This window comes from Lytechinus variegatus, chromosome 6 (assembly GCF_018143015.1).
Source record: "Lytechinus variegatus isolate NC3 chromosome 6, Lvar_3.0, whole genome shotgun sequence".
Lineage (NCBI taxonomy): Eukaryota > Metazoa > Echinodermata > Echinoidea > Temnopleuroida > Toxopneustidae > Lytechinus > Lytechinus variegatus.
In genome coordinates, this window is record NC_054745.1 from 41,620,263 (window position 1) to 41,646,930 (window position 26,668).

General features: G+C 34.6%; 1 protein-coding gene across 1 annotated transcript; it reads right to left on the reverse strand.

Annotated features, from left to right (window-relative positions):
• Window positions 1-2,950: 2,950 nt before the first annotated feature.
• LOC121417834 (tyrosine-protein kinase receptor Tie-2-like) lies at window positions 2,951-17,802 on the reverse strand. Its single transcript, XM_041611566.1, has 7 exons — window positions 17,445-17,802; window positions 14,699-14,992; window positions 12,197-12,334; window positions 8,215-8,370; window positions 6,743-6,880; window positions 3,883-4,127; window positions 2,951-2,962 (listed from the first exon to the last, which is right to left on the reverse strand). The coding sequence occupies exons 1-7, from the start codon at window positions 17,800-17,802 to the stop codon at window positions 2,951-2,953; spliced, it is 1,341 nt and encodes a 446-aa protein (XP_041467500.1).
• Window positions 17,803-26,668: the final 8,866 nt, after the last annotated feature.

The following is a 26,668-nucleotide window of genomic DNA, read 5'->3' on the forward strand; positions in this document are numbered from 1 at the left end:
TAATACTGTGCAACATGTATATAACGCCTTAATAATACAAGTTTGTAAGCGCTGCTTTTAATTACCCTTGCTTTAGCCTAACTACTTTTATCAGGCGCAAAAGCATTCAGGGAATTTCTTCCTACCAGGTATCGATGTTTCGCACACCTTGGTGGAGACTGGCAAATTGTGATAAAGGCCATTCTAAAATATGCGAGTGTAGCGGTAGGATTCGAACCCCGGACCTTGTGGTTTAAAGTACAGATAATCAAGGGAGCTAAAGCACCTCTACATAACCTCTGGAATTAAAAGAAAAGCCATTTCCTGCTTACCTTTTCCAAAGAAGAAGGCCGAGGATGACTAAGATCATGCATGATGAGATGAGAGCAGCTGCAATGTTCTTTTTAGCATGATTTCTAGGTCTATATTCTGCAAAAATATAAACATGATTAAAAGCAAGTTAAAAATATGGAAAATGCGACGACATAGCGTAAAACGTGCAATTAAGCTGTGTCAATATTATGCATGAGTGCTGAAAGGCAGCTCGAGCTAAAGCCGGGGAAATAATAATAATTACAACGCGCCTCGGAATAGAATATTTCTAGATAGATGGCGCTATATAAATGCCTATTATTATTATCATTAATATTACCATTATTATTTTTATTATTAATATTGTTATTATTATTCGCGGGCTAGCGTAGACCCCGTTTTTATTGGGGAAATCGTTTAAAATGACCCACCAACAAAAAGCGACTCAAAGAGACCCCAGCGAATGACTAAACATTTTGCTTGACCACGGTACTCCGGTCTTTACGTCTTAACATTAATAGATTTTTTTTACAGAAAAAAAGTCATCCGGGCACAAGGTTTCAAAATAACGCGAAAGTGTTTACCTGATGCAATTTAAATCCTTAAGGGTTAATTTCAAATTCTAACATCGACTGGTCACTATTCATGTCCGATTTGTGGACTTATTTTCAAATATCCTTGTAATTCAGAGTAAATTTTTTGGTTGAAAAGTGATAAAAATGCGTTGGCCATTGACTTTATCGCAAAACAGTAATTGATCGATATCACTGCTATAGAACTGGGACCAAAGGAAAAATATGCTCTGCAAAATGGTAAAGTTATATTCCCTACTCGCGTAATTTCTGCGAATTTAATAAAGAATATATGAAATGCGTTTGTCGTTAAAACAATTTGCTTATATGCGCTTTCGGAATGTGAGAGGGCCTACACGTATACCTTTATTCATGACTCATGAGATTACCCTATATCAGCAAGATGAATTATCACGTACAGATGAGTGCGTTAATAGCTGTTTGAAACTTGTCAACTTCAGAAAGAAAAATAACTTAGTTGGGGAACAAATGTTGTTATCCCCTATATCTTTTGCATTTCTGTGTTGTCAATTGTTGTTGATTTTATGTATTCTAATGAATTCATCTCGCTCTTTTCTGCATATATATATATATATTGACCATTTTCTGTAATTAAGGTATCAAAATGAAGAGCAGATATTGAACTTTTTAGTCAGGTGATTTTCTTTTTGAAATTCAGATACCCCCGCCAAATGAGATTTTGGCATCCTTTATTCGAATTGTTTTTGCTCACTCATGCGTGAATGAGAAATAATCTAAGTAATTTGAGATGAAAGAGGAGATTCTAAGCTTTAAAACGGTAGGTCATTTGTCTATTCATTTATGATTAAGTTATGATAAATCATTTCTAAATCTCGGTTTCGTTTTTTCTAGGACGCCCTGTATATATATATATATATACACATATGTATATATATATATATATATATATATATATATATATATACATATATATATATATATATATATATATATATATATATATATTTATGTATACATACATAACTTGATAAAGACTGTATGTACTCGTCAAAAATTTGTGGACTTCAATAAATCTTGCTGGATTAAAAAAATGAAAGTTTCAACCTTGCTTATCTTGATATTACTCCAACACGTGGAATATCTACCAAATATATATATTTATGTCCTCGAAATATTTTTGGAAAATGTGGAAATATTTGCGGGTTTCAGACTTTATTTAACAGTGGTATAATCATCTCCAGGAAGTTTTATTTTCAGGTGTGAAGGTGGTTCAAAAGATAGCGCCGGTGTTTGCTTGAAATTCGATGCATAATGTGACAGACACCACAGGCTATAAAAACATGGATGATTATCTTACCTAAGACTTTGATCCGAAGAGTTTCTGACCATTTACCCGGGCCTAACACATTGACTGTATTTACCTGAAGGAACAAACGCAAAGAAACAACACGATAAAGGGCTATAATGATAGTAAATCAAACGTGAGTTTAAATATTTTTTGGTAGATACCTTGTATTGTAGGAGTTTGTGATATGCAAATTAACACTTTTAGGGATTCCTTTCGTTATTTACATTTTTATGTGAAGGAGGCGGCATGTACACTTAAAAGAATGAAGTGCTAATTCAGCACTTACTGTGCTTGTATAGTGACTGCAATAAGAATGCTGATTTTCTAGTTTAAATTTGAACTAGAAAATCCGCACTCGTAGGGAAGTCACTAAGTACGAAATTACAACTTCATTTTTTTTACAGTGTAGCAAAGTTATGAATGACCAGCGTTTTTTGTGACCTGACATCCTTAACAATAAGTATTCCAAAAATCAATTTTGATACATCTGTTGCGCTTGACGAGGTATATCCCCAATTTTAGGTAATAATCAACCTGTTAGAAATTTTAATCTAGGTAAACCCTGAAAATGCTGAAGGGAGACGGCATATTTTTTTTTAAGAGTTTATTTGCAACTTTACAAATTTAGTTCTTTTCAAGACGAGCTAGCTTTTTTTACATGAGAACGAATAAGGTGGTCTGCCTTTATTATAAGTTGAGTTATATGAAACAAACACTTATTGAATATTGTTTAATTGAATTACGACATTGAATTTAGTCAGGATGAAGCCTAAAAGAAAAAAGAAATCAAGTGGATTTCAAACCATTGACCCACAATCTTACAAAGCAGACGTTTTATCAATTCAACCACAATATTTCCTATTTGCGGCAAACACAGAGAATGAAACAAAATATCATATTACATTTTGCAAGTGCAATTCTAGCATTATGCCATGCGTATAATCATTGCTATTCTTACAATAACCGCATCTTTAAATTGGAAAAAAAAATGACATAATTACTTTTTTTTTATTGATAACGAATTTATTCATTCCAAAATTTTAAAAAAGTTACAAAGTAAAGCAAAATATAATATAACATTTTGAAATGAAATAGGAACCTTCTGGAAAGCAAAGCTTGTGATCGAAGGTTTCCTTCAATAAATAAGTCATATTAATGCAAAAAACAAAAACAAAAAACTTCAAAAGTATATTCTAAGCTACAACATATAAAGAGTTTGGAGAATAAAGAATATTTACTGAAGTAAAATCAAGTTTTTTTCTGCATGGTAAAGTATTAAAATGAGCCTAGAATGCAGATCACATTATCAAACCTAAAATGTCGAGTCTTTATGTCTTAATGTCTTTAATGTCGAGCCCCCGACCCCACCCAAGAAGAAAATACTAGTTTTTGTTTTTGTATTCCTCCATTAATCACAACCATAATCAAACTATTGAACAATTTTGCATGGCTCGTTACATAAAATTGTCGTCTACATTCGTATCACCAAGACCCCGTCTGTCTCTTTAACCTTTTATATTTTTTTATGCCTGTTGGTAGTGATATTATTCATTTTGCTTCTCAATTAATCTCCTAGAATTCACAGCAAAACAAATTTCTCTTTTGGAATTCGAATTCAGTGATATGTCCCGTTCTATTAACGATACAGAATTCAGCAATGTAATACTAATAGTTCTGTCAATTTCTTACCTGTATCTCGTATTCCTCTCCTTCTTTGACTCCATCTATCACATACATGATGTTGGTGGTCTGGGCTGTTTTAATAACCTTGGAATGAGCACCTTCATGGATGGGTGATATCTTCTTGTAGTCAATAGTGTATCCCGTTATATGGCCGTTAAGATGCAGTGGATGAGATGCATTCCATGTCACGATTATAACTGAAGAGACGCTTTCAGCTTCTATTTCTGATGGAGGCGGGGCACCTTGTTGACCTGAATATGTAATTAGCAATGATTAGACCGCAAGAGAAATTATGTAACATTTAATATATATTTGAGATTACTTAAAGAATACAAGTTAAGATACAAATAATGCGATAGTTAAACAAAATATATGTTTAGATAATAGATACCAATAAACTGATAATTCATACGAAAGTGTTCATTCTCCGAATTTTTACCTGTGCAAGCGTATTGTTGCGATTGTGCCCAAAACAGCTCCTAAATTCCGAATAGAGTTTTCAATAAAAAATTTGACTCGGAAAATTGCAACATGATGTTTTTCAACAGTGACCTCAGGAATAACATACTATACAATTTACCAAATCAGCACCCGGAAAGTAGTTAGTTTAAAGATGGTGTCCTAGATAACAGCCTTTCACTGAAAATGAATAACTCCCGAAGGTTTGTTGATAGAAGTAAGAATTAATATTAACACCTTACACTGTCAAAAAAGCCCTGATTTTACAGGAAAAAACAGATTTTGCAAATACCAATAATAGAATCATTCTGTAAATTCATAAAACAGGAAATTTTCTGCAATTTAAAAGAACAGGTCTGTTTAAAAAGAGAAAAGGTTGTTTTATTCAAGGAAATTTGGAACAATACCAATTTCCTGTAAGTTTACGCAATCTGATAAGATTACAGGTGTTCTAGAGACTCTGCTGAAGGAACTTCTTTTATGTTAAAGGACAAGTCCACCCCAACAAAAACTTGATTTGAATAAAAAGAGAAAAAATTAACGAGCATAACACTGAAAATTTCATCAAAATCGGATGTAAAATAAGAAAGTTTTGGCATTTTAAAGTTTCGCTTATTTTCAACAAAATAGATATATGAACGAGCCAGTTACATCGAAATGAGAGAGTTGATGACATCACTCACTTACTATTTCTTTTGTATTTTATTATATGAAATATTAAATATTTTTTTATTTTCTCGTCATTGTCATGTGAAATGAAGTTTCATTCCTCCCTGAACACATGGAATTCCATTATTTTAACATTTTGTGCTTCAGGCAATGAGGTCCTAATCATCAAGTTCGTAAAAATTTAAATATTGTATAATTCAAACAATAAAAAAAAATAGTGAGTGAGTGACGTCATCGACTCTCTCATTTGGATGTAACTGGCTCGTTCATATAACTATTTTGTTGAAAATAAGCGAAACTTTGAAATGTCATAACTTTCTTATTTTACATCCGATTTTGATGAATTTTTCAGCATTGTGCTTCTCTGATTTTTCTCTATTGATTCAACTCAACATTTTTCTGAGGTGGACTTGACCTTTAAGGATAAACTTTTATCTTAAGAATAAACTTTCTAAGAGTGTAGTGTACCTAGAACATCCAAGATGGCGCCCAAAATGGCTTCCGTAGCCTAAAATCCCAGATCAATCTAAGTGGGTTTGATTTGGATTCAATTAAACGGTTTTAAGGGTAAGGTAGAACATGTGACAAGGACAGCATGTGGTGTGGTGTGTCCAAAAAATCCAAGATGCATTTTACAGTGGAGTTTTGAATAGCTTTTGATGCTTAAAATTGACATAGCTCATTTTATATCTACCTGGGAGGTATGATTTTGACCCGTGATCTAGACAACAAAATTATACCTCCCAGGTGGAAATGAAATGAGCTATGCCAATTTTAAGCTTCAACAGCCATTAAAAACGTCACTTTTAGAAGACATCTCGGATTTTTTGTTTAAACTCCAGACCACTGGTTGTTCTAGTGAAGGATGATCATGTGGTCTGGTGTGTCAAAATTTTTGAATTCCAAAAGTGGAGGTTAAAATGGCATATTCATAAGAGGACATTTATAAATAACATTAAAATAATTTTTACTCCATTTTGGCAGCCATCTTGGACTTTTGGACATACCAGACCACTAAATGCTCGTATAATTTGTTCTAATATATTATTTCACCCTTGAAACTATTGATTTTCGATAAAAAGAACATATTTCTTAGTCCTATATGAAATGAGGTATTTCTGCTTTAAGGATCAACAGCCAATTTAGGAGGCAAACACTGCAATCGCTAATGTAATAGTACATGGCCGCAGCTCCTCGCAAAAAAATGTAATAGGGCCATGCCACCCAGTGAGAACTACATGTTAAGTGCGCCAAAGTCATTTTTTTGGGGGGGATTGGGGAAGGGGTGCCTTTTTTTTCCTTGGGCTGATGCGGGTGTTATTTTCCGTACGCAGCACCCCAATGAAATGTGTTAGGTATGATATATTACATAAATTTTATGAAAAAAAGACGTTTTGTAGGAATCACCCCCCCCCCCCCTTCCTTCAGAATTTTCCTACACAGTGCTTGAAGTAATGCTTAAATTCACCTTTGTTCAAATCGGAATATCAAATATTTTTCAGCTTTACGCTCGCATTAATGATGTTCGGGGGGGGGGGGGGGTCGCATACGTGTGTGTATAAAATAACAATAATAAAAAAATCAATTGTGTCCCCATCCCCCCTCCATCTTTGACGACACATTTTAGTTCATGTCAGCACCCGCTCTTACACAAATATCGATCCCACGGCCCTGGTTACGGGAAAATGAAATTGTTTGTGTTGAGTATTGGTATAAGTAAGGCATTCCTTTCACTGACCTTGGCAGTTTGTCCCTGTCCATGATGAGAGGCAATTAGAAGAGCTTCCAGTACAAACCCCCGTAAACCGATCACATTCTCCTGAAACGCAGTGACATGTCTCACTACAACTAGCTCCGAACTCTCCTGTATCACATTCTACAATGCATTCGAGTATTAAACAAACATACACTGTAAAAACTGTGGTGTTAAAACTGACACAAATTGGTGTTAATAGAGGACCACACCCTGAGGTGTTAAAATTGCACCCTAGAGATTGAACATAACACCAAAGAGTGTAAATGTAACAACCAAAGGTGTTGTAATAGCACCTATATGTGTAAAACTAACACCACCAATTTAACATCGGTGTAAAATAACTGGTGTGGTCCCTTATGTACACCGGTTAACACCACAGTTTTTGCTGTGTACAATGCATTCAAGTATTAAACAAACTTAGGGGGACGGGGTAGAAGAGGAAGGGAGAAAGGGGATTGAAAGAAACATATATGGAGTAAAAAATTGGAGACTTAATACAATAACATGATAAACTCCGTATCGAATTTGAATGGATTGTTTAAACCTTTATTCTAAAAACAGGAACGACCTTAATAATCCTGCTAAACCCCAACCTTATTTTTAACTTTCTTTTTTTTACCGTATGAATCAATTTGGTCAATCAATCTATATATCGATCGATTAAGCATCTATTCATATCTTGTATTCTTGTATATTTTTCTCATCTAAAACGTCTCTATTTATGTATAGTAATAAGAGTATATCTGGCCCTCACTCTTTCCCCTTACGTGCCTTAGTCATCGCTCCCCTTAATATTGTTTGTTTAAAACCATCAATCTCTAACTATTCTCGTATTCTACTTTTCTTCTTTATTTGTCCCATTCTTACTGTGATTAGTGGCGTTTGCAGGGGGAGGAGTTACAAGGGTTCACCCCCCCCCCTACTTTTTTGTAACCTGTCACGGTATCATCACAAGCGTTTTGTTTTTTTGCTTGTTTATTAACACCGTTGACTGTGTGCATAGCCCACGCATAAAACTGAGGGGAAAAACTTATATTCTTTTGTAATTTTGTAAAGATAATGTTTGAGGTATAATTGATGTTTTGCGCAGTATACAAATAAAAAAGACTACACAATAGATTTCCGGCTAGTGAGTTGGAACTAGCTGTAACTGGTTTAAAATCCAAGTTGAATGCACATTGTTAATTTTCGTGCACCTATTTTCTTTTCTAAATTCTTGTTTGATAATTATTTTGCACGGAAAATACATGAGTGATTAATAATGAAATACAACGACAAATAACCGGGGCGATCACAGCTATCGCGAAATTAAATGGTTATAACATTAAATTAAATTATTAAGATGTAGAATTAAGCGGGAAAACTATATTACATGCATTTTGACTTGGATATTTTCTTGAACTACTAACTCTAATATTTTAAAATGTAAGTATATTCTTGCATCGGAAGCATACCTGTAGTACAGTTTAATCCTTTATATCCTGGTGTACATGAACAGCCATAGGGATCAGGTACACAAACCTGAAGACCACTACATGCCTTCTTATCATCTGATACATCGTAGTCACATCGGTACTCGCAGTTACGACCAAAGCGATTTCCACCGCATGCTAAAGCGAGTTATTAAAAAGATAATCATAATTACAAAATTAAACAAAGTAAAGATCTACTTCATTTAAAAAATGATATGTTTGAACAGAGGAAGAACATCAGAATAAAAACAAACAAGGAAAAGTTTCCTCAAATTTGAACAAGGAATAAAAAAATTATTACATGTTTAACCTTTTTCATGTCAGTAAAGCAACAATTCTCAACAATTCTCTGTGCATGGCTTCATGAACTCGCAATAAGCAAGGTATTGTCATGTCCTCTATTTCGTCATTATATTAAATTATAGGTATCTTTATTCAAATTTTGACAGCGAAGAATGGAAACGAAACGAACTGTATTTTAATGTTATTAATTTCATTATCACCACCGCATGCGAGTCTTCTAACAAACAAGTGGAATGCCTCTGGCCGTCTCACCTGCATCACGCGGTTCAATATAGCAGCAGTGCTGACTTTGAATACTACTCCAACTCGCACAAGATGTTCAGTGATACATGGTTACTCTTATGTCCACTTTTTATGAACTAGACCAATAAACTTACAGAGATATGATGGTTATTCAACAAAAAAACCCAACATGGCCAAAGTTCATTTACCTTACATGACCTTTGACCCTTGATCATGTGACCTGAAACTTGAACAGGATGTTCAGTGATACTTGATTACTCCTATGTACAAGTTTCATGAATCAGATCCATAAACTTTCAAAGTTATGATGGTAATTCAACAGATACACCCAATTCGGCCAAAATTCATTGACCTTTGACCTTGGTATGTGACCTGAAACGCGCACAGGATGTTCAGTGATACTTGATTACTCTAATGTCCAAGCTTAATGAACTAGACCAATAAACTTTCAAAGTTATGATGGTAATTCAACAGATACCCCCGATTCGGCCAAAGTTCATTGACCCTAAATGACCTTTGACCTTAATCATGAGAACTGAAACTTGCACAAAATGTTCAGTGATGCTTGATTACTATTATGTCCAAGTTTCATGAATCAGATCCATAAACTTTCAAAGTTATTATGGGAATTCAACAGATATCCCCAATTCGTCCAAAGTTCATTGACCCTAAATGACCTTTGACCTTGGTCATGTGACGTGAAACTCATGCAGGATGTTCAGTGATATTTGATTAACCTTATGTACAAGTTTCATGAATCAGATCCATAAACTTTCAAAGTTATGATGGTAATTCAACAGATACACCCAATTCGGCCAAAGTTCATTGACCTTTGACCTTGGTATGTGACCTGAAATGCGCACAGGATGTTCAGTGATACTTGATTACTCTAATGTCCAAGTTTAATGAACTAGACCAATAAACTTTCAAAGTTATGATGGGAATTCAACAGATATCCCCAATTCGGCCAAAGTTCTTTGACCCTGAATTACCTTTGACCTTAGTCATGTGACGTGAAACTCATGCAGGATGTTCAGTGATACTTGATTAACCTTATGTCCAAGTTTCATGAACTAGGTCCATATATTTTCTAAGTTATGATGACATTTCAAAAACTTAACCTCAGGTTAAGATTTCGATGTTGATTCCTCCAACATGGTCTAAGTTCCTTGACCCTAAATGACCTTTGACCTCGGTCATGTGACATGAAACTCTAATAGGATGTTCAGTAATACTTGATTAACATTATGGCCAAGTTTTTTTTAACTAGGTCCATATACTTTCTAAGTTATGACGTCATTTCAAAAACTTAACCTCAGGTTAAGATTTGATGTTGACGCCGCCGCCGTCGCCGCCGCCGTCGGAAAAGCGGCGCCTATAGTCTCACTCTGCTTCGCAGGTGAGACAAAAATTGAATTATTTTGATATTACTCAGGCATTAGCTGGTGTTCTTTTCTTTTTTAGTTTAGACTTTTTCTCACTTTTGTATTGTGTAATAAATATTGTTTAATGATTATTTTCAATGTATTGAAAAATTCATATTGCTATGAGTATAAATGTGTTTCTGGAAATGAAATAAAAAAAAATAATAATCCATAAAAAACTTACTTAAAACGTTATAAGTTATTCATTGCTGCATTTTGTTTTGTTACAACGGAGACATATCATACACACCTACCATGGAAATATCAAATAAATTTCACTTTATCTATTACACAAGAAAATGGACAGGAGGGAAATGATAGGGTAACACTTCTTAATTCCAAAGGTTCGTAATTACGAAGTCTCTTTATTATGAAATTTGTGATTCCGAAACACGTAAATAATAATAATAATGAGACTTGTAAAGCGCCAAATCCACTCTGTAGAGTGCTGAAGGCGCATAAAGAGCTAAGAGTTAAATAGCAAAGTTTTTAGAAGATTTTTGAAAGTTTCGACAGGGGTACATTTTTTATGTCTTCAGGAAGGCTATTCCACAAAGTGGGGCATGCAAAAGCAAATGATCTTTCCCGCAAGTTTTTGAAACTTTCGGAATGACAAGTAAGCCAGAGGTGGATGAGCGCAAAGATCTGCCTGGTCTGTAGTGATTGGTAAATGAAAGACTGTATTGTGGTGCTGATCCACGAATACTTTTACGAATCATTTAAAATCCTCCTTGACCTTCGAAACTGTTACTGGATAATATTTATATAACTTCAATAAATTTCATATTGGTAATGTTCCTCAAATCTTTAAAAATATGTTTGTAAATAATTCTCTCATCCATTCGTATAATACAAGGCAAAGATTGGTAATGTTCCTCAAATACTTTCCCCATCATTATTTATATAACTTCAATAAAAGATGAGACTTAAGCCTGAAGTCGAACGGAAATTCCTTTGGATTTCCTTTCAAACGTGACTCGCCGTATAACTTTTTGATGTCTAACATGTTTCCCAAATACACCAGACTAAAAATAATTATATCTGAAGAGAAATGATGGTGAAAGTATTTGAGGAACATTACCAATCTTTGCCTTGTATTATACGAATGGATGAGAGAATTATTTACAAACATATTTTTAAAGATTTGAGGAACATTACCAATATGAAAATTAAACATTAAATATGAGTGTGTTTAGTGTTACAAGCTCCTGAACTGGAAGACTTTCTTGTTATTTTTAATTTACAACAACTTTTTTTTTGTTACAAAAATGAAGTAATTTTCATTTTGGGACTAGCGAACCCTTCGGATTAACGAACTTTTCTTGTTTTCGGACTAACGAACCTTTAGATTTTGATAATCTTATTTCGTTTCGGAGTAACGAAACTTCGTACTGATGAACCTTTTTTTCTTTTTCGAACCTTCGGAGTTACGAATCTCATTGCGTTTTCGGACTAACAAACCTCGGAATAACGGAGCGTATTTTGTTTTCGGATCGAAATTACGAACTTTCGGACTAACGAACCGTTAGAAATACAAATGTAACCCTATGATATCACTATCGCCTAATGGATATTCCTGTCGATGTGCATTTTCACAAAATACTGCTAAAGTTAAGAATTCAATAAATGTATGACTCATTATCGAATTTGGAGGAAATGTTGAGTGTTTTGTTTGCTATTTTTTTTCATTCTCTTCAAACATAATTATTTTTAGTCTGGATTTATTTGGGAAAGATGTTAGACATCAAAAAGCTATACGGCGAGTCACGTTTGAAAGGAAATCCAAAGGAATTTCCGTTCGACTTCAGGCTTAAGTTTCATCTTTTATTGAAGTTATATAAATAATGATGGGGAAAGTATTTACGTGTCAAAAAATCCCACACGGATGCGATAATAAATACAATCTACAATTTATGTTCACTTTGACCAATTCGAGAGTCACCCTAAAAGTATTTGGTATGTAATGGATCAATAATTATACAGTAATACCTTACCTATTTCACATGAATAGCCCTGAAATCCTGGAGGACAGATACATTCCCCGGTTTGATCGTGGCATATTCCTCCATTATAACATGATGAGCAGAACTGGGTGCAACCACTCGATTCATTATAGCGCCCAGCTGGGCATGCTGAAACATGATTTTCAACAATTGTTAACCTAAATGATTTCTCGCCCTTTAAACAATATACACTGCATTTAAGTTGTATGGTCACCTATCAAAATATGGGAGCAATGTGTGCATTAAACCTTTCTATTTCCCATAATAATAATAATAATAGGCATTTATATAGCGCCATCTATCTAGAAATATTCTATTCCTAGGCTCACAAAAAATAAAGATTGAGAAAGTTTAAATGAGTGTCAAAGTGCCAATATAATACTGTTAGAAAAGATAAGATTTCAGTTTTGATTTGAAGGTCTCCAGTGATTGTATAATTCTTAAATTTAACGGCAACTTATTCCAGAGAGAAGGTGCTGAGGCAGAGAAAACTCGTGCACCATATGCTACGTGTCTTGGGGGTCTTAAGAAGTTGCTGGTGTGATGATCTCAGGCTACGAGCTGGTGCATAAAGCGTGACAAGGTCTTGTAGATATTTTGCTGCCAAACCAATGAACACTTTCCAGGTGAGAAGATGGATGATTCTATTAAACAAGGGCTTAGGCTTGGGTGCCCTGGGTGCACATGCACCCTCCCGCTGAGGCAGAAAAAAAATCACCCCCTTATTCTGCTTTCTAAACCTGATTTTCCAACTTAGGTTCCACCTCCCCACGATATGAGACCCTACCCCCACCCCCACCTCCCCATGCTCGAACTATCCAATGCTCTTGTAAATCTAATGATCTCTACATGTAAATCTGATGAATACGGTTTGGGATTATATCTTTTTTTCAAATAAAATTACTACACCACGAGACATTTCAGATCTATCTTTACAACTTACACGAACTTCTTTATTTCTCCTTTTTTGTTCTCTTATCAGGAACATAATTTAATAAAAATGGGTTATATGCCAACTTAATGTAATTCTTAAGCCATAATTAGGTCAGTAATCTGTTCATAAATCATGCACCCTTACAAATCAAGTGGCTAGGGAGACTATAAAATGAAATTGTAGTATAGCGAAAAAAACGCGAACCCTTCTGAAAACAAATGAACTAAAACTATTTGGTCCCATTCCAGAGAGAGACCTTTGAAAGACCAAAATATGGCAAGTCATTACAGTAGTCTTCAAGATTACTGAAAATTGTCATCTCTGTGAAATGGCTAAGAACATGAAGAAAGATCCATTCAAAGAACTCCGAAAAGTGATTGGTGCTGGGCTTCGACTAGTCCTATAGAGATCCTTTAATTGTTTTTCAGAAATATTTTATGTAACAAGTGATCTTTCATAATTCTTTCCGTGGGTTTTGCCTGGTCTTTTAATTATATTTCCACTATCTCTCATGAGCCTTATGGTGATCTCCGCAAAAATATTGAGAGACTGTCGAAATATCATGAAAAGACTAATCAGAATTTTGGAAAGTTCATCGAAAAAACACTGAGAGACCATCAAAAGACTTTTTTCTGTAAGACCACTGAAAGACTATTTTAACGATTTCAAAAAGTTTTGGAGGTCATGGAGACCATGAAGACCACTGAAAGATCAATCAGGAATCGTGAATGTCCTCGGAGATCTTTGAAATCTCGTTGAATCACCTTTGAAAGATCAAGCAAGGACAGGTTGATGGTTTTACAGCACTCTTTCAGAGGTATTGCTCTCTGTGGAATGGGGGTTTACAAAGCCAGGCATGACAGCAGACAGGCTTACAAATTATTTCAAAGATATTTCTCTTTCAACGCCCAAGACAGACTAGTTTGGGCGGAGGAAGCGTCACAGTAAGCCCAGTCGGAAAAAAGGGTTAATTGAGCTATGCCATTATAGGCAGAGTTACCCGGCCTTTCCTATAGTATACCCAGATACTCCAACTACTTTCCAGGAGTTTCTTGGTCGGAAGGAGGTGGGAGGGATGTCGGAGGAACGTCGGAGTAGGATCCCAAGTATGAACGGCTAACATGAAGCTTGACATGTTTGAGGGTATAATGGTTTTGAAAAAAGAATGCGAGGATGCAAAAAAAATTAAGATGTTGGATGCCAAAGAATAAAGATGTTGGACGGGATTATGAATGGAAACGCTGACCAGGGAATTAAAACAAAAGCCCAATATAGGACAAAATAGGAATGGAATTCAACACTAATAATGAGACCATAGCATACACCTCAGCAGCGGTTACACTTCAAAAAAGGAGTTTACACTTGAAAATAATAAGCCTCCAAAGAATACAGTAATTAAGGTTACACTTCGTAATTCCGAAGGTTCGTAATTCCGAAACACGTAAATTGCCTATACTGTCGGAATAACGAAGCTTTGGAATTGAATGTAATTCCCCCTTCCAACGAAAATACGGAATAGATAATTTTTCATCAACCCAGAGCAAAGTATAATGATTTACCTCTAACAATTAGTCTTTGTAGTCCAGCCCTTGCTTGTGATCTTTGACCCGGTACATGAATCTCGTAAACCCCTGAATGTGACGTATTCACTTTTCCTTTGATTGTATACACTGGCCGCTTTCGCATTCGAGGGTTTATATTATAAGAAATGGTATCCATTGCGATGGTGGTACCATTAAACCTCCATTCTTTGCTGGTGTCACTCGGAGTGACCTCAGTAAACTCAACAGTCACATCCACGTCACCTCTGTTGACTGTCTTGGTAAACCTGCCCCTGCGAGGTACAAATTTAGCTGCGAAGAAATGAAATAAATATATATAACATACATAGAAATTATATTTTTTTTGGTAGATATACATTATAATTCACTTTTCTGTAAGCCCATTTCAAATCCAATATCCTATTCTAGGTGATAATACCAATTCTCAATTCAATTTACATTCAAATGCTCTTGGAAATTAGATTTACAGCCGTCTTTTATTTTACATTCTTTCTTTTCAACTACATTGCCAGTCGCACTTCTTTGGGGCCTGTTTGCCTGTTTCAGCCGGACAGCAATAGTGTTAGCTGTTGTTCTCTGGTTGGGGGAGGTAGACAAGTGTCGGGAAGGTGTGACTGGTACTGAATGTAAATTTTAAGTGTATGTGCAATATAAATGGAAATGTAACATTTTTTATGAATTTAATAATTTAGTAATTTGTAGATATCATTTTTGTCAATAATTATACATAATAATCAATTTTCTGTATATATTCAGTTTTAATCCAACTTTCAATTCTAATTGGTATCCAGTCTCATTTCAATTTGCATGTAAATACTCTTATTTTGATATGGAAATGAAATTTACAACCGATTTCTAAATGTGTATCAATCCGCTTTAATTTTGAGATAATTTCGAGTTTATAATGAATCTTCACCATGCATCCCAATCAAGCCTAAATTTTTCTTAATATAAACTTCTTTCATAAATTTGGATGTACATTTGAGTTTTTTAAGTTTTTAAATTGTTGATGCATTATTTTCAAGTATGTTTGAATTAATCTAATTATGTTAAATTACAAGAATTTTTCGAGGATACAAGGCTACTCAAATATGCACTCGGTGAAACCTTTATTTTTGCAATTTTTCCATAACTTTCTACACGATACCCAAATTTTTGGAATTTATTTCTTAAAACATTATTCCTTATACCAACAATTTCAACTTCAAGTAAAACTATACATAAGTTCATACTCATTGGTTTATTATGTCTCAAAATTTTACTGGAGTATTAATTGGTTATTGGGCATTTCTTTCAAAAAAAATTGTTTATTTTCAATGTTGTTGCGGTTATGATTTACATCAAATATTTCACTGTTTATGTTTATATATTATGTTTTTACTTTGTAAATCTTTCTCAATTCAGTCACTGGCTGCGATGAAATGAAATTGATGAAAATGAAACCTTCAATTCAATTTAATTCAAATGATGGAAGTTGTAAATAGTGATGATGATTTATAAGAAAATCCCCTTAAAATATGAAACAGTGATAAATGAAAATACATAAGTAGATAAAAGAAAATAAATAATAATAATAGTAATAGCTGGTTTTATATAAAGCTGGTTTTATATACAGCTTTTTTGCCTAAGGATACAAGCGCTTGCTATCATTACCGTGGCTTAAGCTCGAGCAACCATCACCGGCGCACAATGCGAAACAAAAGTCATTTTAGGCAATATCAGATTTTTTATTTTGTCATGCCCAGCTGAGAGACAACCCTTTGAAGAATACAAAATATTTCATTCGGGAATTTGCATAAAGGTTGATAATTTCCTACCTCAAATCGTAAAATGTGACATTTTGCGAAATGCCACGTATATGACAACTAAGTTGAAAAACAAGCTATTTCACAGAAGGCTTTTCACGTAGGAATCTGAAATAGCATAAACATAATCCTGATATATTACTTTTACGTGTGAAAGGGTTCAAAGTAGATAAAGGACATATTTCAGGAGGTTTATGGGATAAATAGTCCTCGAAATAGGCGGATAATCCATTGTGTTTCGCATTTACATTAGCAACGTGTGGATTTCCGTAGATTTCCGTCTAAATTCTATCACCATCATTTTGCCACATGTTTAAGCTTTAAATCGATACCAAATTTAGCTGCCCGTCTTTGCCCATTTCCATGTTAGAGCCGATTTTACTTGACACAATACCCCCAAAACCTGTTAAAAACGGTCATTTTTTTTATACCGCGCAGTTATCGCAGCGCATCGTGTGGGGTGCGATAACATTATTTTTAGGATCTCATACATACTCTTTATTATTCATAGAATGATATCATCTAATATATACTACATTGGGCCTCGTCAAAAAAGACGTCAAAAATAGCAGTTGCTGATACCCTGTTTGGTGTTTGGTATCAAGACATAAAGCCTTGTCAATCTGGAGCTGCACAATGGCTGCCCACGACCAATTAAGTAAATTTCGCTTGTAAAATGGATTTTACATTAATATTTCTATTCTCAGATTTCTATTTCAAACAATAAGATATGGATTTGAAAATATATTACAACTGGAATATCTCAGGGGCCGCAGAAGCGGGGAGGGTTTTCCAAAACCGTGTACAAAAACGTAAAAATTACCATACGATTGTGATTTTTTGCATGGTCAGCCCCCCTCCCCCTCCCCACTTTGAAAAACGTTCCGCGGCCCTTGTATCTAATTCATTTTTGGAACACAGCTTAGAATATGTTTTACCATCGGATCTCAGGAAGATTGTTGGAACAGCGGAGTATTCTCCATCAAGCGCCGCAGAGCAGTAGAAGACACCATACGATCTGTGATAACTTGTGTGAAGGTTTATTCGGTAGACTTCAGTTGATGGATTACCAGCCCTGTAGAAGGTAGGGAGTGGAGGCAATCCATTAGCAGGGTTAACTATGCTATTGTATGTATAGACGTATCTGTCTACTCCCACCTTGGCTTGCAAATCAGGAGCACTTCTGAAGCAGTCGAAGAAAGGTTGACCAGTCTCTGCGCTCGTGTATCCTCGACTGGTAGTAGATATGTAAACACCAACACATGCTGAAATAAAGAAGCATGATTTTCTTTTCATTTTCTGTCATTTCTGTTTTGTCTCTCCTTAGTTTATGTTCCCTATGAGGGATGTATTATCATGAAACACATGCCCGGTATGTTGTTAACACCGTTGTGACATGCAAACAAATAATAATGATTTCGAGAAAAGGAGCAAACTTATATTTTTCCGAGCCTACATCACATTCATTATCAATGATTCAATTGTATTTATGAATTTGCAGTAAACAGTAATTCTAAATAAGTGTTTAAATAACCATCACTTCATGAAAGCCGATCTGGGGCCCGTAACACAAAGCTTAGCAATGATCATAAAACATTTTTTTACGACTGATTACATTGACTATGATGTATAATAAATCATGAAAATCAAGTGTACGCTCAATCGCTAACCGTTGTGTTACGGGACCCTGGATCTCCATACAAATACTGTGTGCTCATTTTATCAGATCGTTACCGCAACTCCCATTTATGTTCATATGTGAAAAATAGATTTATCGGGTGAAAATCAAAATATAAAATTTTCCGATGAAGTCATGTTAATATTTTTCAGGCCGTTTACTGCATTGTATATAATTTTTTTCAAACGATTTCTTTGCAAGTCACGCATGTTCATTGGCAAAATACTCTAAAATCGTCCTTTCATGATTTCAAAATGGCCCTTCTGACCTAAAAATATAATCATTATCACATCCACATTCACACTTTTATCATAAAGCATAGAGTAAAATAGATGAAGTCCAACATTTTAACAACAAACGATTGTACTTTACCTCCATATAAATTCAGTGTAAGTGTAACAGCCACCAACCTAGTGAAGTTCATTTTGAAGCCAAGTGCCAAAAAATGTTAAAATTCAAGGAGGATGCGGGATCGACGGGCTTATCAAAAAGTGAATCCTCTTGAGACACATATACCTACGTGTATGTATATATATGAAATTCAGTCTATCTTTATCCATTAAACAGTGTCACAACGGGACGTGAATTATTCTTCACTTTCGATTTCGCAATTTTGTTTTGCAATTACACTGTGAAGTATACTAATCATCATTACAAAAAAAAATAATAAACATTGTTTTGGCGGAAACTCCCGGTAGTTCTGCAGACAATCAGTTCCTGCGACGCTAGCACAAGATGTTTTTATAGCATTTTCTGAATGTCTCAAAATGTGGGGGTTTTGTCAACTGTTTATAGTGAGATACCTATCTTGTCCATAACTACAAAACATACTTAGGATGTCCATTTCCACGTAGGAGTATCAGATTTTGCGGTTTGATAACGAACCCACTTTGTTCATGATTGCAAAAAGTCATGGGCGTAAATCCCAGGGGGTCGGGACGTGTCCCCTCTACTCAAAATAGTAGGGGGACACAATATAAAATGTCCCCCTATTATTTTTGGTCTTCTATGATGGTAAAAAAAACATAATTCAAAATCGAACTAAAACATGTATTTTGGGACGAGATGACCTTAGCTTTGGGATGATAACCTTTTTTTTTGTTTGTTTCTCTTTTTTTTCGCTTGTCATTGTTTTTCGAAATGACCTTAAATTTTCGGTGATAACCTTTCTTTTGCTTGTCAGATTTTCCAGCCCCGTGTCACCCCTAGCTTTTAGAAGAGATTTCTGCCCCTGCAAAAAGTGCTTAAATCATCCTGTTTTCAGGACGAAAAAAATCCAAGCTTTTCATTTCACGCTTCACGGTCACATTCTTTGATTTGTGAGATATGCATTTGTTGTTAATGATTAGTTTTTCCAATAGCTGCTTATTGTCCAATTTTCAGGTTAAAAAAATCTAAATCTGAAGCTTGCACTTTGCGCTCGCATCGATTGCGCAGTTAATTGCGCATATTGTTTATGATTACAAAAAGATCGCCTCGAGTGTCCATTCCAAGGTAGGGAAATTACTTGGTTATAGATCCTTCCTGTTTTGTTTTCATAAATTGTTTTAAATGGCAAATGTTTGGGTCTAAATATAAGAAAATCCCTGAACCCGATCCTATTTTATTGTTAAAATACGGTATGCATTCATTAAACACTTTAAGCGGTCATCAAGTCATTTTACGTTGTAGGTAAGTATACGTCTTACGTCGCATGAATTATTAAGTTACACATCAGGTTTACAAAAAAGCTCGGAATGTTCAGTGTTCAGGTGTAATTATTTGAAATATGTGAGATCCTGCTTATGCTCGAAAAAATTGTACTTATGAATCGTCAGAATGCTGATCTTGTTAGAATGGAGCTAGGATGTATTTGAAACTTCAGTCCTTTTGGAGCAAAAAAATTAACTGAAATCAGATTTTAACGGCAGATCTGCTTCGAAAGGCACACGATTTGCAATATGAAAAATATTGGTTACATTTTTACCACCACGAGGGTAATCATGTGTCCAAACAATTTTTGTCAATATTTTGCCCAATGCGGGAAGCATATTATCCCATTAAGTAAAAAAAAAATAAGCAGCAATTACTTTAGAATGGGCAAAATTTTCATCACACTGGATAAATAAAAACAAGCCAAAAAGAAATGCCCAATATTGGTTGGACACATTATTATCCTCATGGATCAGTTTTACCCAATATTTTTAAGAGTACGGTTGCAACTGAGCCAACTTTGCTCTCAAATTACTTTGACGGCAGATATGAAACAAAAAAAGAATGCAATAACTTTTTCAGCCCATATTGATGAAAGCTGGATTTGTCACTTGGTATGATAAGAGGCAACGTGACTGAGTGTCACTACCGTGACCACAATCAAAGACACCCCCCCCCCCCCTACTAAACACAAACAGACACAAACACACTAACCCTCACACACGACCCCTACTCGTATTTTGTTCCCGATTGATGTGCAAAGTGAGTAAACTCGCTTCCATTTTGTTACTCTTTGAGTGAGGTTGTGTGAGGACTACATTGGTGAGTATTCAAATTTTGACGTAAACGTCTTCGCCAGGGATATGAAACTCACAGTAATAAGATATTGGTAAAATAACTGCATAGATAAATATATGAGTTCATTTAGTTTTTCCTTTTCTACTTTTTTCTTTTCTCTTTTTTTTTGTTTCCAAATTTGTTTTGTTTTTCTCTGTTTCCCCTACCTCTTCTCTGTTTGCTCCCTTCTTACACAGTGGGCTAATCGCTCTGTTTTAAATTAAATCCCCTACAGATGTACTTATCCTTTTTTCAGATTCCTTTCTTAATTCGGCAGTTTCCGTCCAGTCACATTTTTTTACTACAGTTACAAAAGAGGTTGCAAATTCTAATTATAGTCATACATTAATTTCTTTACCGATTCAAAAATTTGTGAACATACTGAACTGAATGAAAAGTAATTCAAATTTGATTCATTCTTGAACCCATGTACAATTTTATATTCATAAATTATAGGCTCTCATTTGCATCGTATACATTTCGACTAGTACAAACCAAATGACAAATGTAAACTGCGATTTTGAGTTTCGTATCCAGGAAACAACTTTCCCTTCTTTTTTAATCAGAATTATAATTTTCAACATAAATTACGAGTCCTGTATTTTTAGTCAAACATTAGCAGCAAGAGTATAATCTAACATAACATGACTTTAGAATATATATTTCACAGATCAAAACGTGTCATAATCTAAATTCAACGATATGAATTAATTCTAAAATGGAACAAGTTGTTTAGCACTTTCAAATCCGCGCCTTAATTCTTTAGTCTGTGACTATTTCATCCCTCATACGCATAATTATTAATATAAAAAAATAAAAGGAAAAACCATAAACAAGGTTTCGTGTTGTGATTTACAGTGTTTTGTACCTCTGTACAGAAGTTAGGACAAAAGTGTATTTAAGAAATATATTAGTAGATAGGTAAGACGGTGAGTAATACATGAAAAGTAGATAACAGGCAAACGTTGGAGAGGAGAAGGAAGGAAGCAGGATTTCTTAAAATAAGTAGAAGATAAAGAGGAAGGAAGAAGATACGTCAGAATATAAATTTTAAAAATGTGTAATATTATATGAGTAGTGTTCAATCTATTGTATATCATACTGGATTATAAGTACGACAAATATGAAACAAAATATTCCGAGTGCATGTTTATTTTACCGAGGCCGAAGTCCGAGATGAAATAGAACTGCACAAGGGATAGTTGTATATTTGAAGTAGATACTGTCCAGTAATATAGTATCATAGAACTTTCACTATTAATAGTAAAACGTACAACTACTTAACTTGTTGTACACAAGCGCAAATGTCAAACATTCGTCCTGTTGCACACGTACCACCGTTGCACTGGTCAGGATAAGGTGACGTCACTATAAAAATTTTGATTCAACGCATTGTACGCGTTTAATGCAGACGCGCAGGGCTAACTGGCTAAATTGCCTTTATTCTCACAATTTCATTTAACACGGCTTTTTCCCCTTCAACAATCGAATGTTATATAAGTTTTTTTAAGGGAGGCCACGTGGTACCAATTAAGCCAATCACAATTCGTATTTTACTACCACTATTTACTATAATTCATGTACTATCTGGATTGGGCGCTCGAGCATTCGAGGAATTCATTCCTACCGGGTACCTATTCACGTCACCTAGGTAGAGTGCAGGGCAGGGGATAGTATGTAAACTTGTCAGGGGCTTAAAGAGAATTGGGGCGAACAAGAAAACGGATGACACATAAAATACAGCAAAGCCATCATAACGGATAGAATACGCGTAAAACATGTAAAAGACAGAGAATGAGGATGTTATGTGAATAGGGCTGCGTTTATGCGACCTCAAGCCAGAATCATGATTTGAATAATGATTCAAAACACAAACATGAATCACAATATCACAGAATCAGCGTTTAGACGACCTTCATTCCAATGCTGTTTCTCCTCAGATTCGGGACAATCCAATGCGCATCACTAGTGCGCAGTTTGACAGAGGAAATTTATCGCACGTGTTTCGGCTCTCGAAAAATCTTTTGCTTCAAGAATTCAGTCTATACCTCATTTTGTTTACTTCTATCATAAAGGGTCCATATTCTTCTATTCATCTTGTTAGTTTATCCAAAATGGTGTTCGGAAGTGAATTTCAGCGTAGATCCAATTTATTAATGATACTGTCAACAACAACTGAGATCATTGTCTGTCCAGTTAATTCATGACATTACTAGAACTTGAAGTTGAAGACACGAACAAAAAATAAGTCAAAGTGGTGTTGTTGATCTTGGTATAAGTGACCATTCTTTTACTTTCTGTACACGAAAGAAAATTAGGCTGGCTATAGGTGTTCACAGAACCACTGATATTAGATCGTTGAAAAAATATAGCGAAGAATCTTTCAATCTTAAATTGTCTGCCGTTGATTGGTCAGATTTAACCCAATGCACTGACGTAAATAAGGCTTGGTCAATTTTTCAAAATACTTTTATTTCAACGTTGAATATGATAGCGCCTCAAAAACGGATTAGAATTAAACAGAGATCAGAAAATTGGATGACTAAAGATATTATTTCTCTTATTCGAGAAAGAAATGTGGCGTATAGAAAAATGAAGAAAAATCTAAGCGATCAGGATTATGACACGCTTTCCAAAAGATACAAGAAATTAAGAAATATGGTTCAAAGAGAGGTAAAAAAGGCCAAATTAGAATACCTACAAAATAAAATAGAAGAAAATAAAAATGATTCTAAAAGACTTTGGCAGAATCTAAAAAGTTTGGGATTAAAAAAGAAAAATGGAAAGGACCAAGAATTAGTCGTTTCAATTGATGGAGAATTATGTCATGATAAGATAACTATTTCCAATGAATTCAATTCCTATTTTACAAATGTCGCAGCTACGTTTGTCGATAAACTTCCATCTTGCAAAGACATTTTCAGTGCAGACAGTGAAAAGATTCGTGAATTTTATGAAAAAAAAGTATAAGCCAAGATAAATTTGAATTATTACCTGTTAGTGATCAATTCATTTTTAATGAGTTGCGTAAATTAAATGTATCAAAAAGCACTGGTTTAGATTTGATACCTGCTAAATTTCTAAAAGAAGGAGCAAAGAGTTTGTACAAACCATTAAATTTCTTGATAAATCTATCTATCTTTACTAGCACTTTCCCAGAGGATATGAAAATTGCAAAAGTAACTCCTATTCATAAGAAGAAAGATAAAACTGCTGTTGAAAACTATAGACCTATCAGTGTTTTAAGCATAGTATCCAAAATTCTTGAAAAGGCGGTATGTGTTCAGATCGAAAAATATTTTAAAGAAACTGATATGATTTACGAATATCAGTCAGGTTTTCGACATGACTATTCGACTGAGACATGCCTTATTCACCTGACTGATTATCTGAGAACAAATATTTCTAAGGGACAATTCGTTGGGATGGTACTTCTAGATCTTCAAAAAGCATTTGATACAGTTAATCACGGCATCTTATTGAAAAAATTACAAATATTGGGTTTTAACCAGGCTACTGTAGCATGGTTCAAATCCTACTTGTCGAATCGACATCAAGTAGTTGCTATTCGCGATATTCGTTCCAAAATTATGCCTATAACGTGTGGAGTTCCACAGGGAAGTATTTTAGGCCCAATCCTATTTTCAACTTATATCAATGACATGTCTATTTGTATAAAAGCTGGCTGTAAATTATTATTGTATGCAGATGATAGCGTACTACTTTGTTCAAATTCCAACCCAAAATTTGTTGAGGAAAAACTTAGCGAACAGCTGTCTACATGTGTCGATTGGATGACTGATAATAGATTATCGTTACACTTAGGCAAAACCGAAAGCATTCTGTTTTGTTCTAAAAGTAATCATAAAACTTCATTTGAATTTGAAGTATCATACAATAATAAGATAATTCAGAGGAAAGAATCTGTAAAGTATTTAGGCATTGAGTTTACTAGCTCCCTTTCATTTTCATCTTTAGTAGAATCAATCGTGAAAAGGCGAATGCCCGTTTGAAATTTTTGTACAGGTATCAAAGTTGTATGGATCAAAAAGCAAGGCGTATTCTCTGTTTTGCACTTATTCAGAGTTTATTTGACTATGCTAACCCTGCTTGGTTTAGTGGCATAAGCGAAGTCGATAAAAAGAAGTTGAAAATTATACAGAATAAAATGGTTAGATTCATTAACTGTTCTGGTCCCAGAACCCATGTTGGCTATACCGAACTCTCTGGAGCAGGTTTTCTTGAAGTCAACAAAAGATCAAAGCAGCTTATTTTGCACCACGTGCATAAAATCTATCACAATAGATCGAATCATTACATTGGATCAAACTTTAATCTCGTTACCGAAATACATAACTATAATACGAGAAACAGCCATTTCAACTTTTGCTTACCAGAAAGGATAGGGAGTATTGGTAACTCCTTTTATTACAATGCTATAAAACATTGGAATTCCCTTCCCAATTATATAAAGGAAATAGGAAACTTTTTGCATTTTAAGAGGAAATTGAAAGAATATCTTTCACTTGAGAGTCAAAAAGAAGATGCAAATGATATGTTATACGGTTGATTTAGCCTGAATACTGACCTAGGTCTTTTCTCTTCTCTACCAGGTATTTTTATGTATTTTACATAGTGTGATTGAAGCTTCGATATGTCCTTTCTTCTATTCTTTCTATTTCTTTTATCTCTTCCTATTCTCCTCTTCGTGTTGTTATTGTCGTCACCGTTTTTGCTGTTGTTCTTCTCCTTATTTATTTTCCTTCGTTATCAGTTTCTTCCGTCTCCTTTTCTATACTCCTCGTTCCCACTATTCTTCTGTTGCTCCTCTTCCTTCTCCTTCTTTTCTTCTTCTTCTTCGTTATATTCTTGTATATATCTTATTTATTGTCTATATATCTTATTTATTGGTAATACTAAATTCTGATTTTTTCCTTCATTTTTAATATGTAAATAGTATAATTGAACCATTTTATTATCTTAATTCAGGACCCCACTGGAAATAAGCTTTCGAGCTTTCGTGGGTCATCCTGTGCAAGCCTGTTGTTTAAATGCCACTGTATATATGTTATGGTGACTTGCCAAATAAAATCAATCAATCAATCAAAATGTGAAAAGTAGTGGACGATGCGATGACCAACACAGAACTTGAACATAACAAGAAATGCATGCATATTACATAATCATGTACATCCAATTACATACAAGCATATAGAGCGCCTTGAGCTTGGCAACAGTCAAACCGAAAGTAGCCCGACACAACAGTGAGGTCATAAAATCATGAATCTAATCACGATATCGTTTATTCGAATATTTTCGTACGTGATTCTGCAGAAACGTCTTTCCAAACGCCCCTTTTTCATTTTTGTGATTCTAATCATGATTATATTCAATTTCGACTAAACGCAATCGTGATTCTGCAGAATCGTGATTTCAATCATGATTCTAATCATGATTCTAGGGTAAAAAAGTGGCGGATAAACGCACCCCCATCGCATATGATGATGTTAAACATTGATGGATTTAACCGACATATAGATAGATAGACAAAAGGATTGCATAGAGATAGAGAGAATGCTAAATAGGTCGACATATACATAGATCCACAGACAGATCGACACAGATAGATAGAATGATAGATACTAGATGGATAGATAGATAGCTTATTATGGATCCCCATTAGTGATAGAATTTGTAAGAAAATTGATGGAGTTTTGAAAATGTTTTGGGAACAAGAAAAGGGTGGGAAAATGACAAAAGAAATGCATGAAAATTTGTATGACGAGGTAAGATTCACAGATTACTATTAAGATGAAAGCATAAAGAAAAAAAGGAAATATATATACATAAGAATGCAATATATAAATTAATATTTATCGGTAGATCCATGCACTTAGCAAAACGTCATATTCTGGGGACTGCGCCATACCCGAGCTAGCAGTCATCATTTTCCTT

Coding starts and splice junctions, on each gene's coding strand:
- LOC121417834 (XM_041611566.1), bottom strand. CDS start 17,802: ATGAAAAGAAAATCATGCTTCTTTATTTCAGCATGTGTTGGTGTTTAC. Junction 8,371..12,196: donor GGGCTATTCATGTGAAATAG/GTAAGGTATTAC, acceptor AACTCGCTTTAG/CATGCGGTGGAAATCGCTTT. Junction 6,881..8,214: donor AGGATTAAACTGTACTACAG/GTATGCTTCCGA, acceptor AATGCATTGTAG/AATGTGATACAGGAGAGTTC.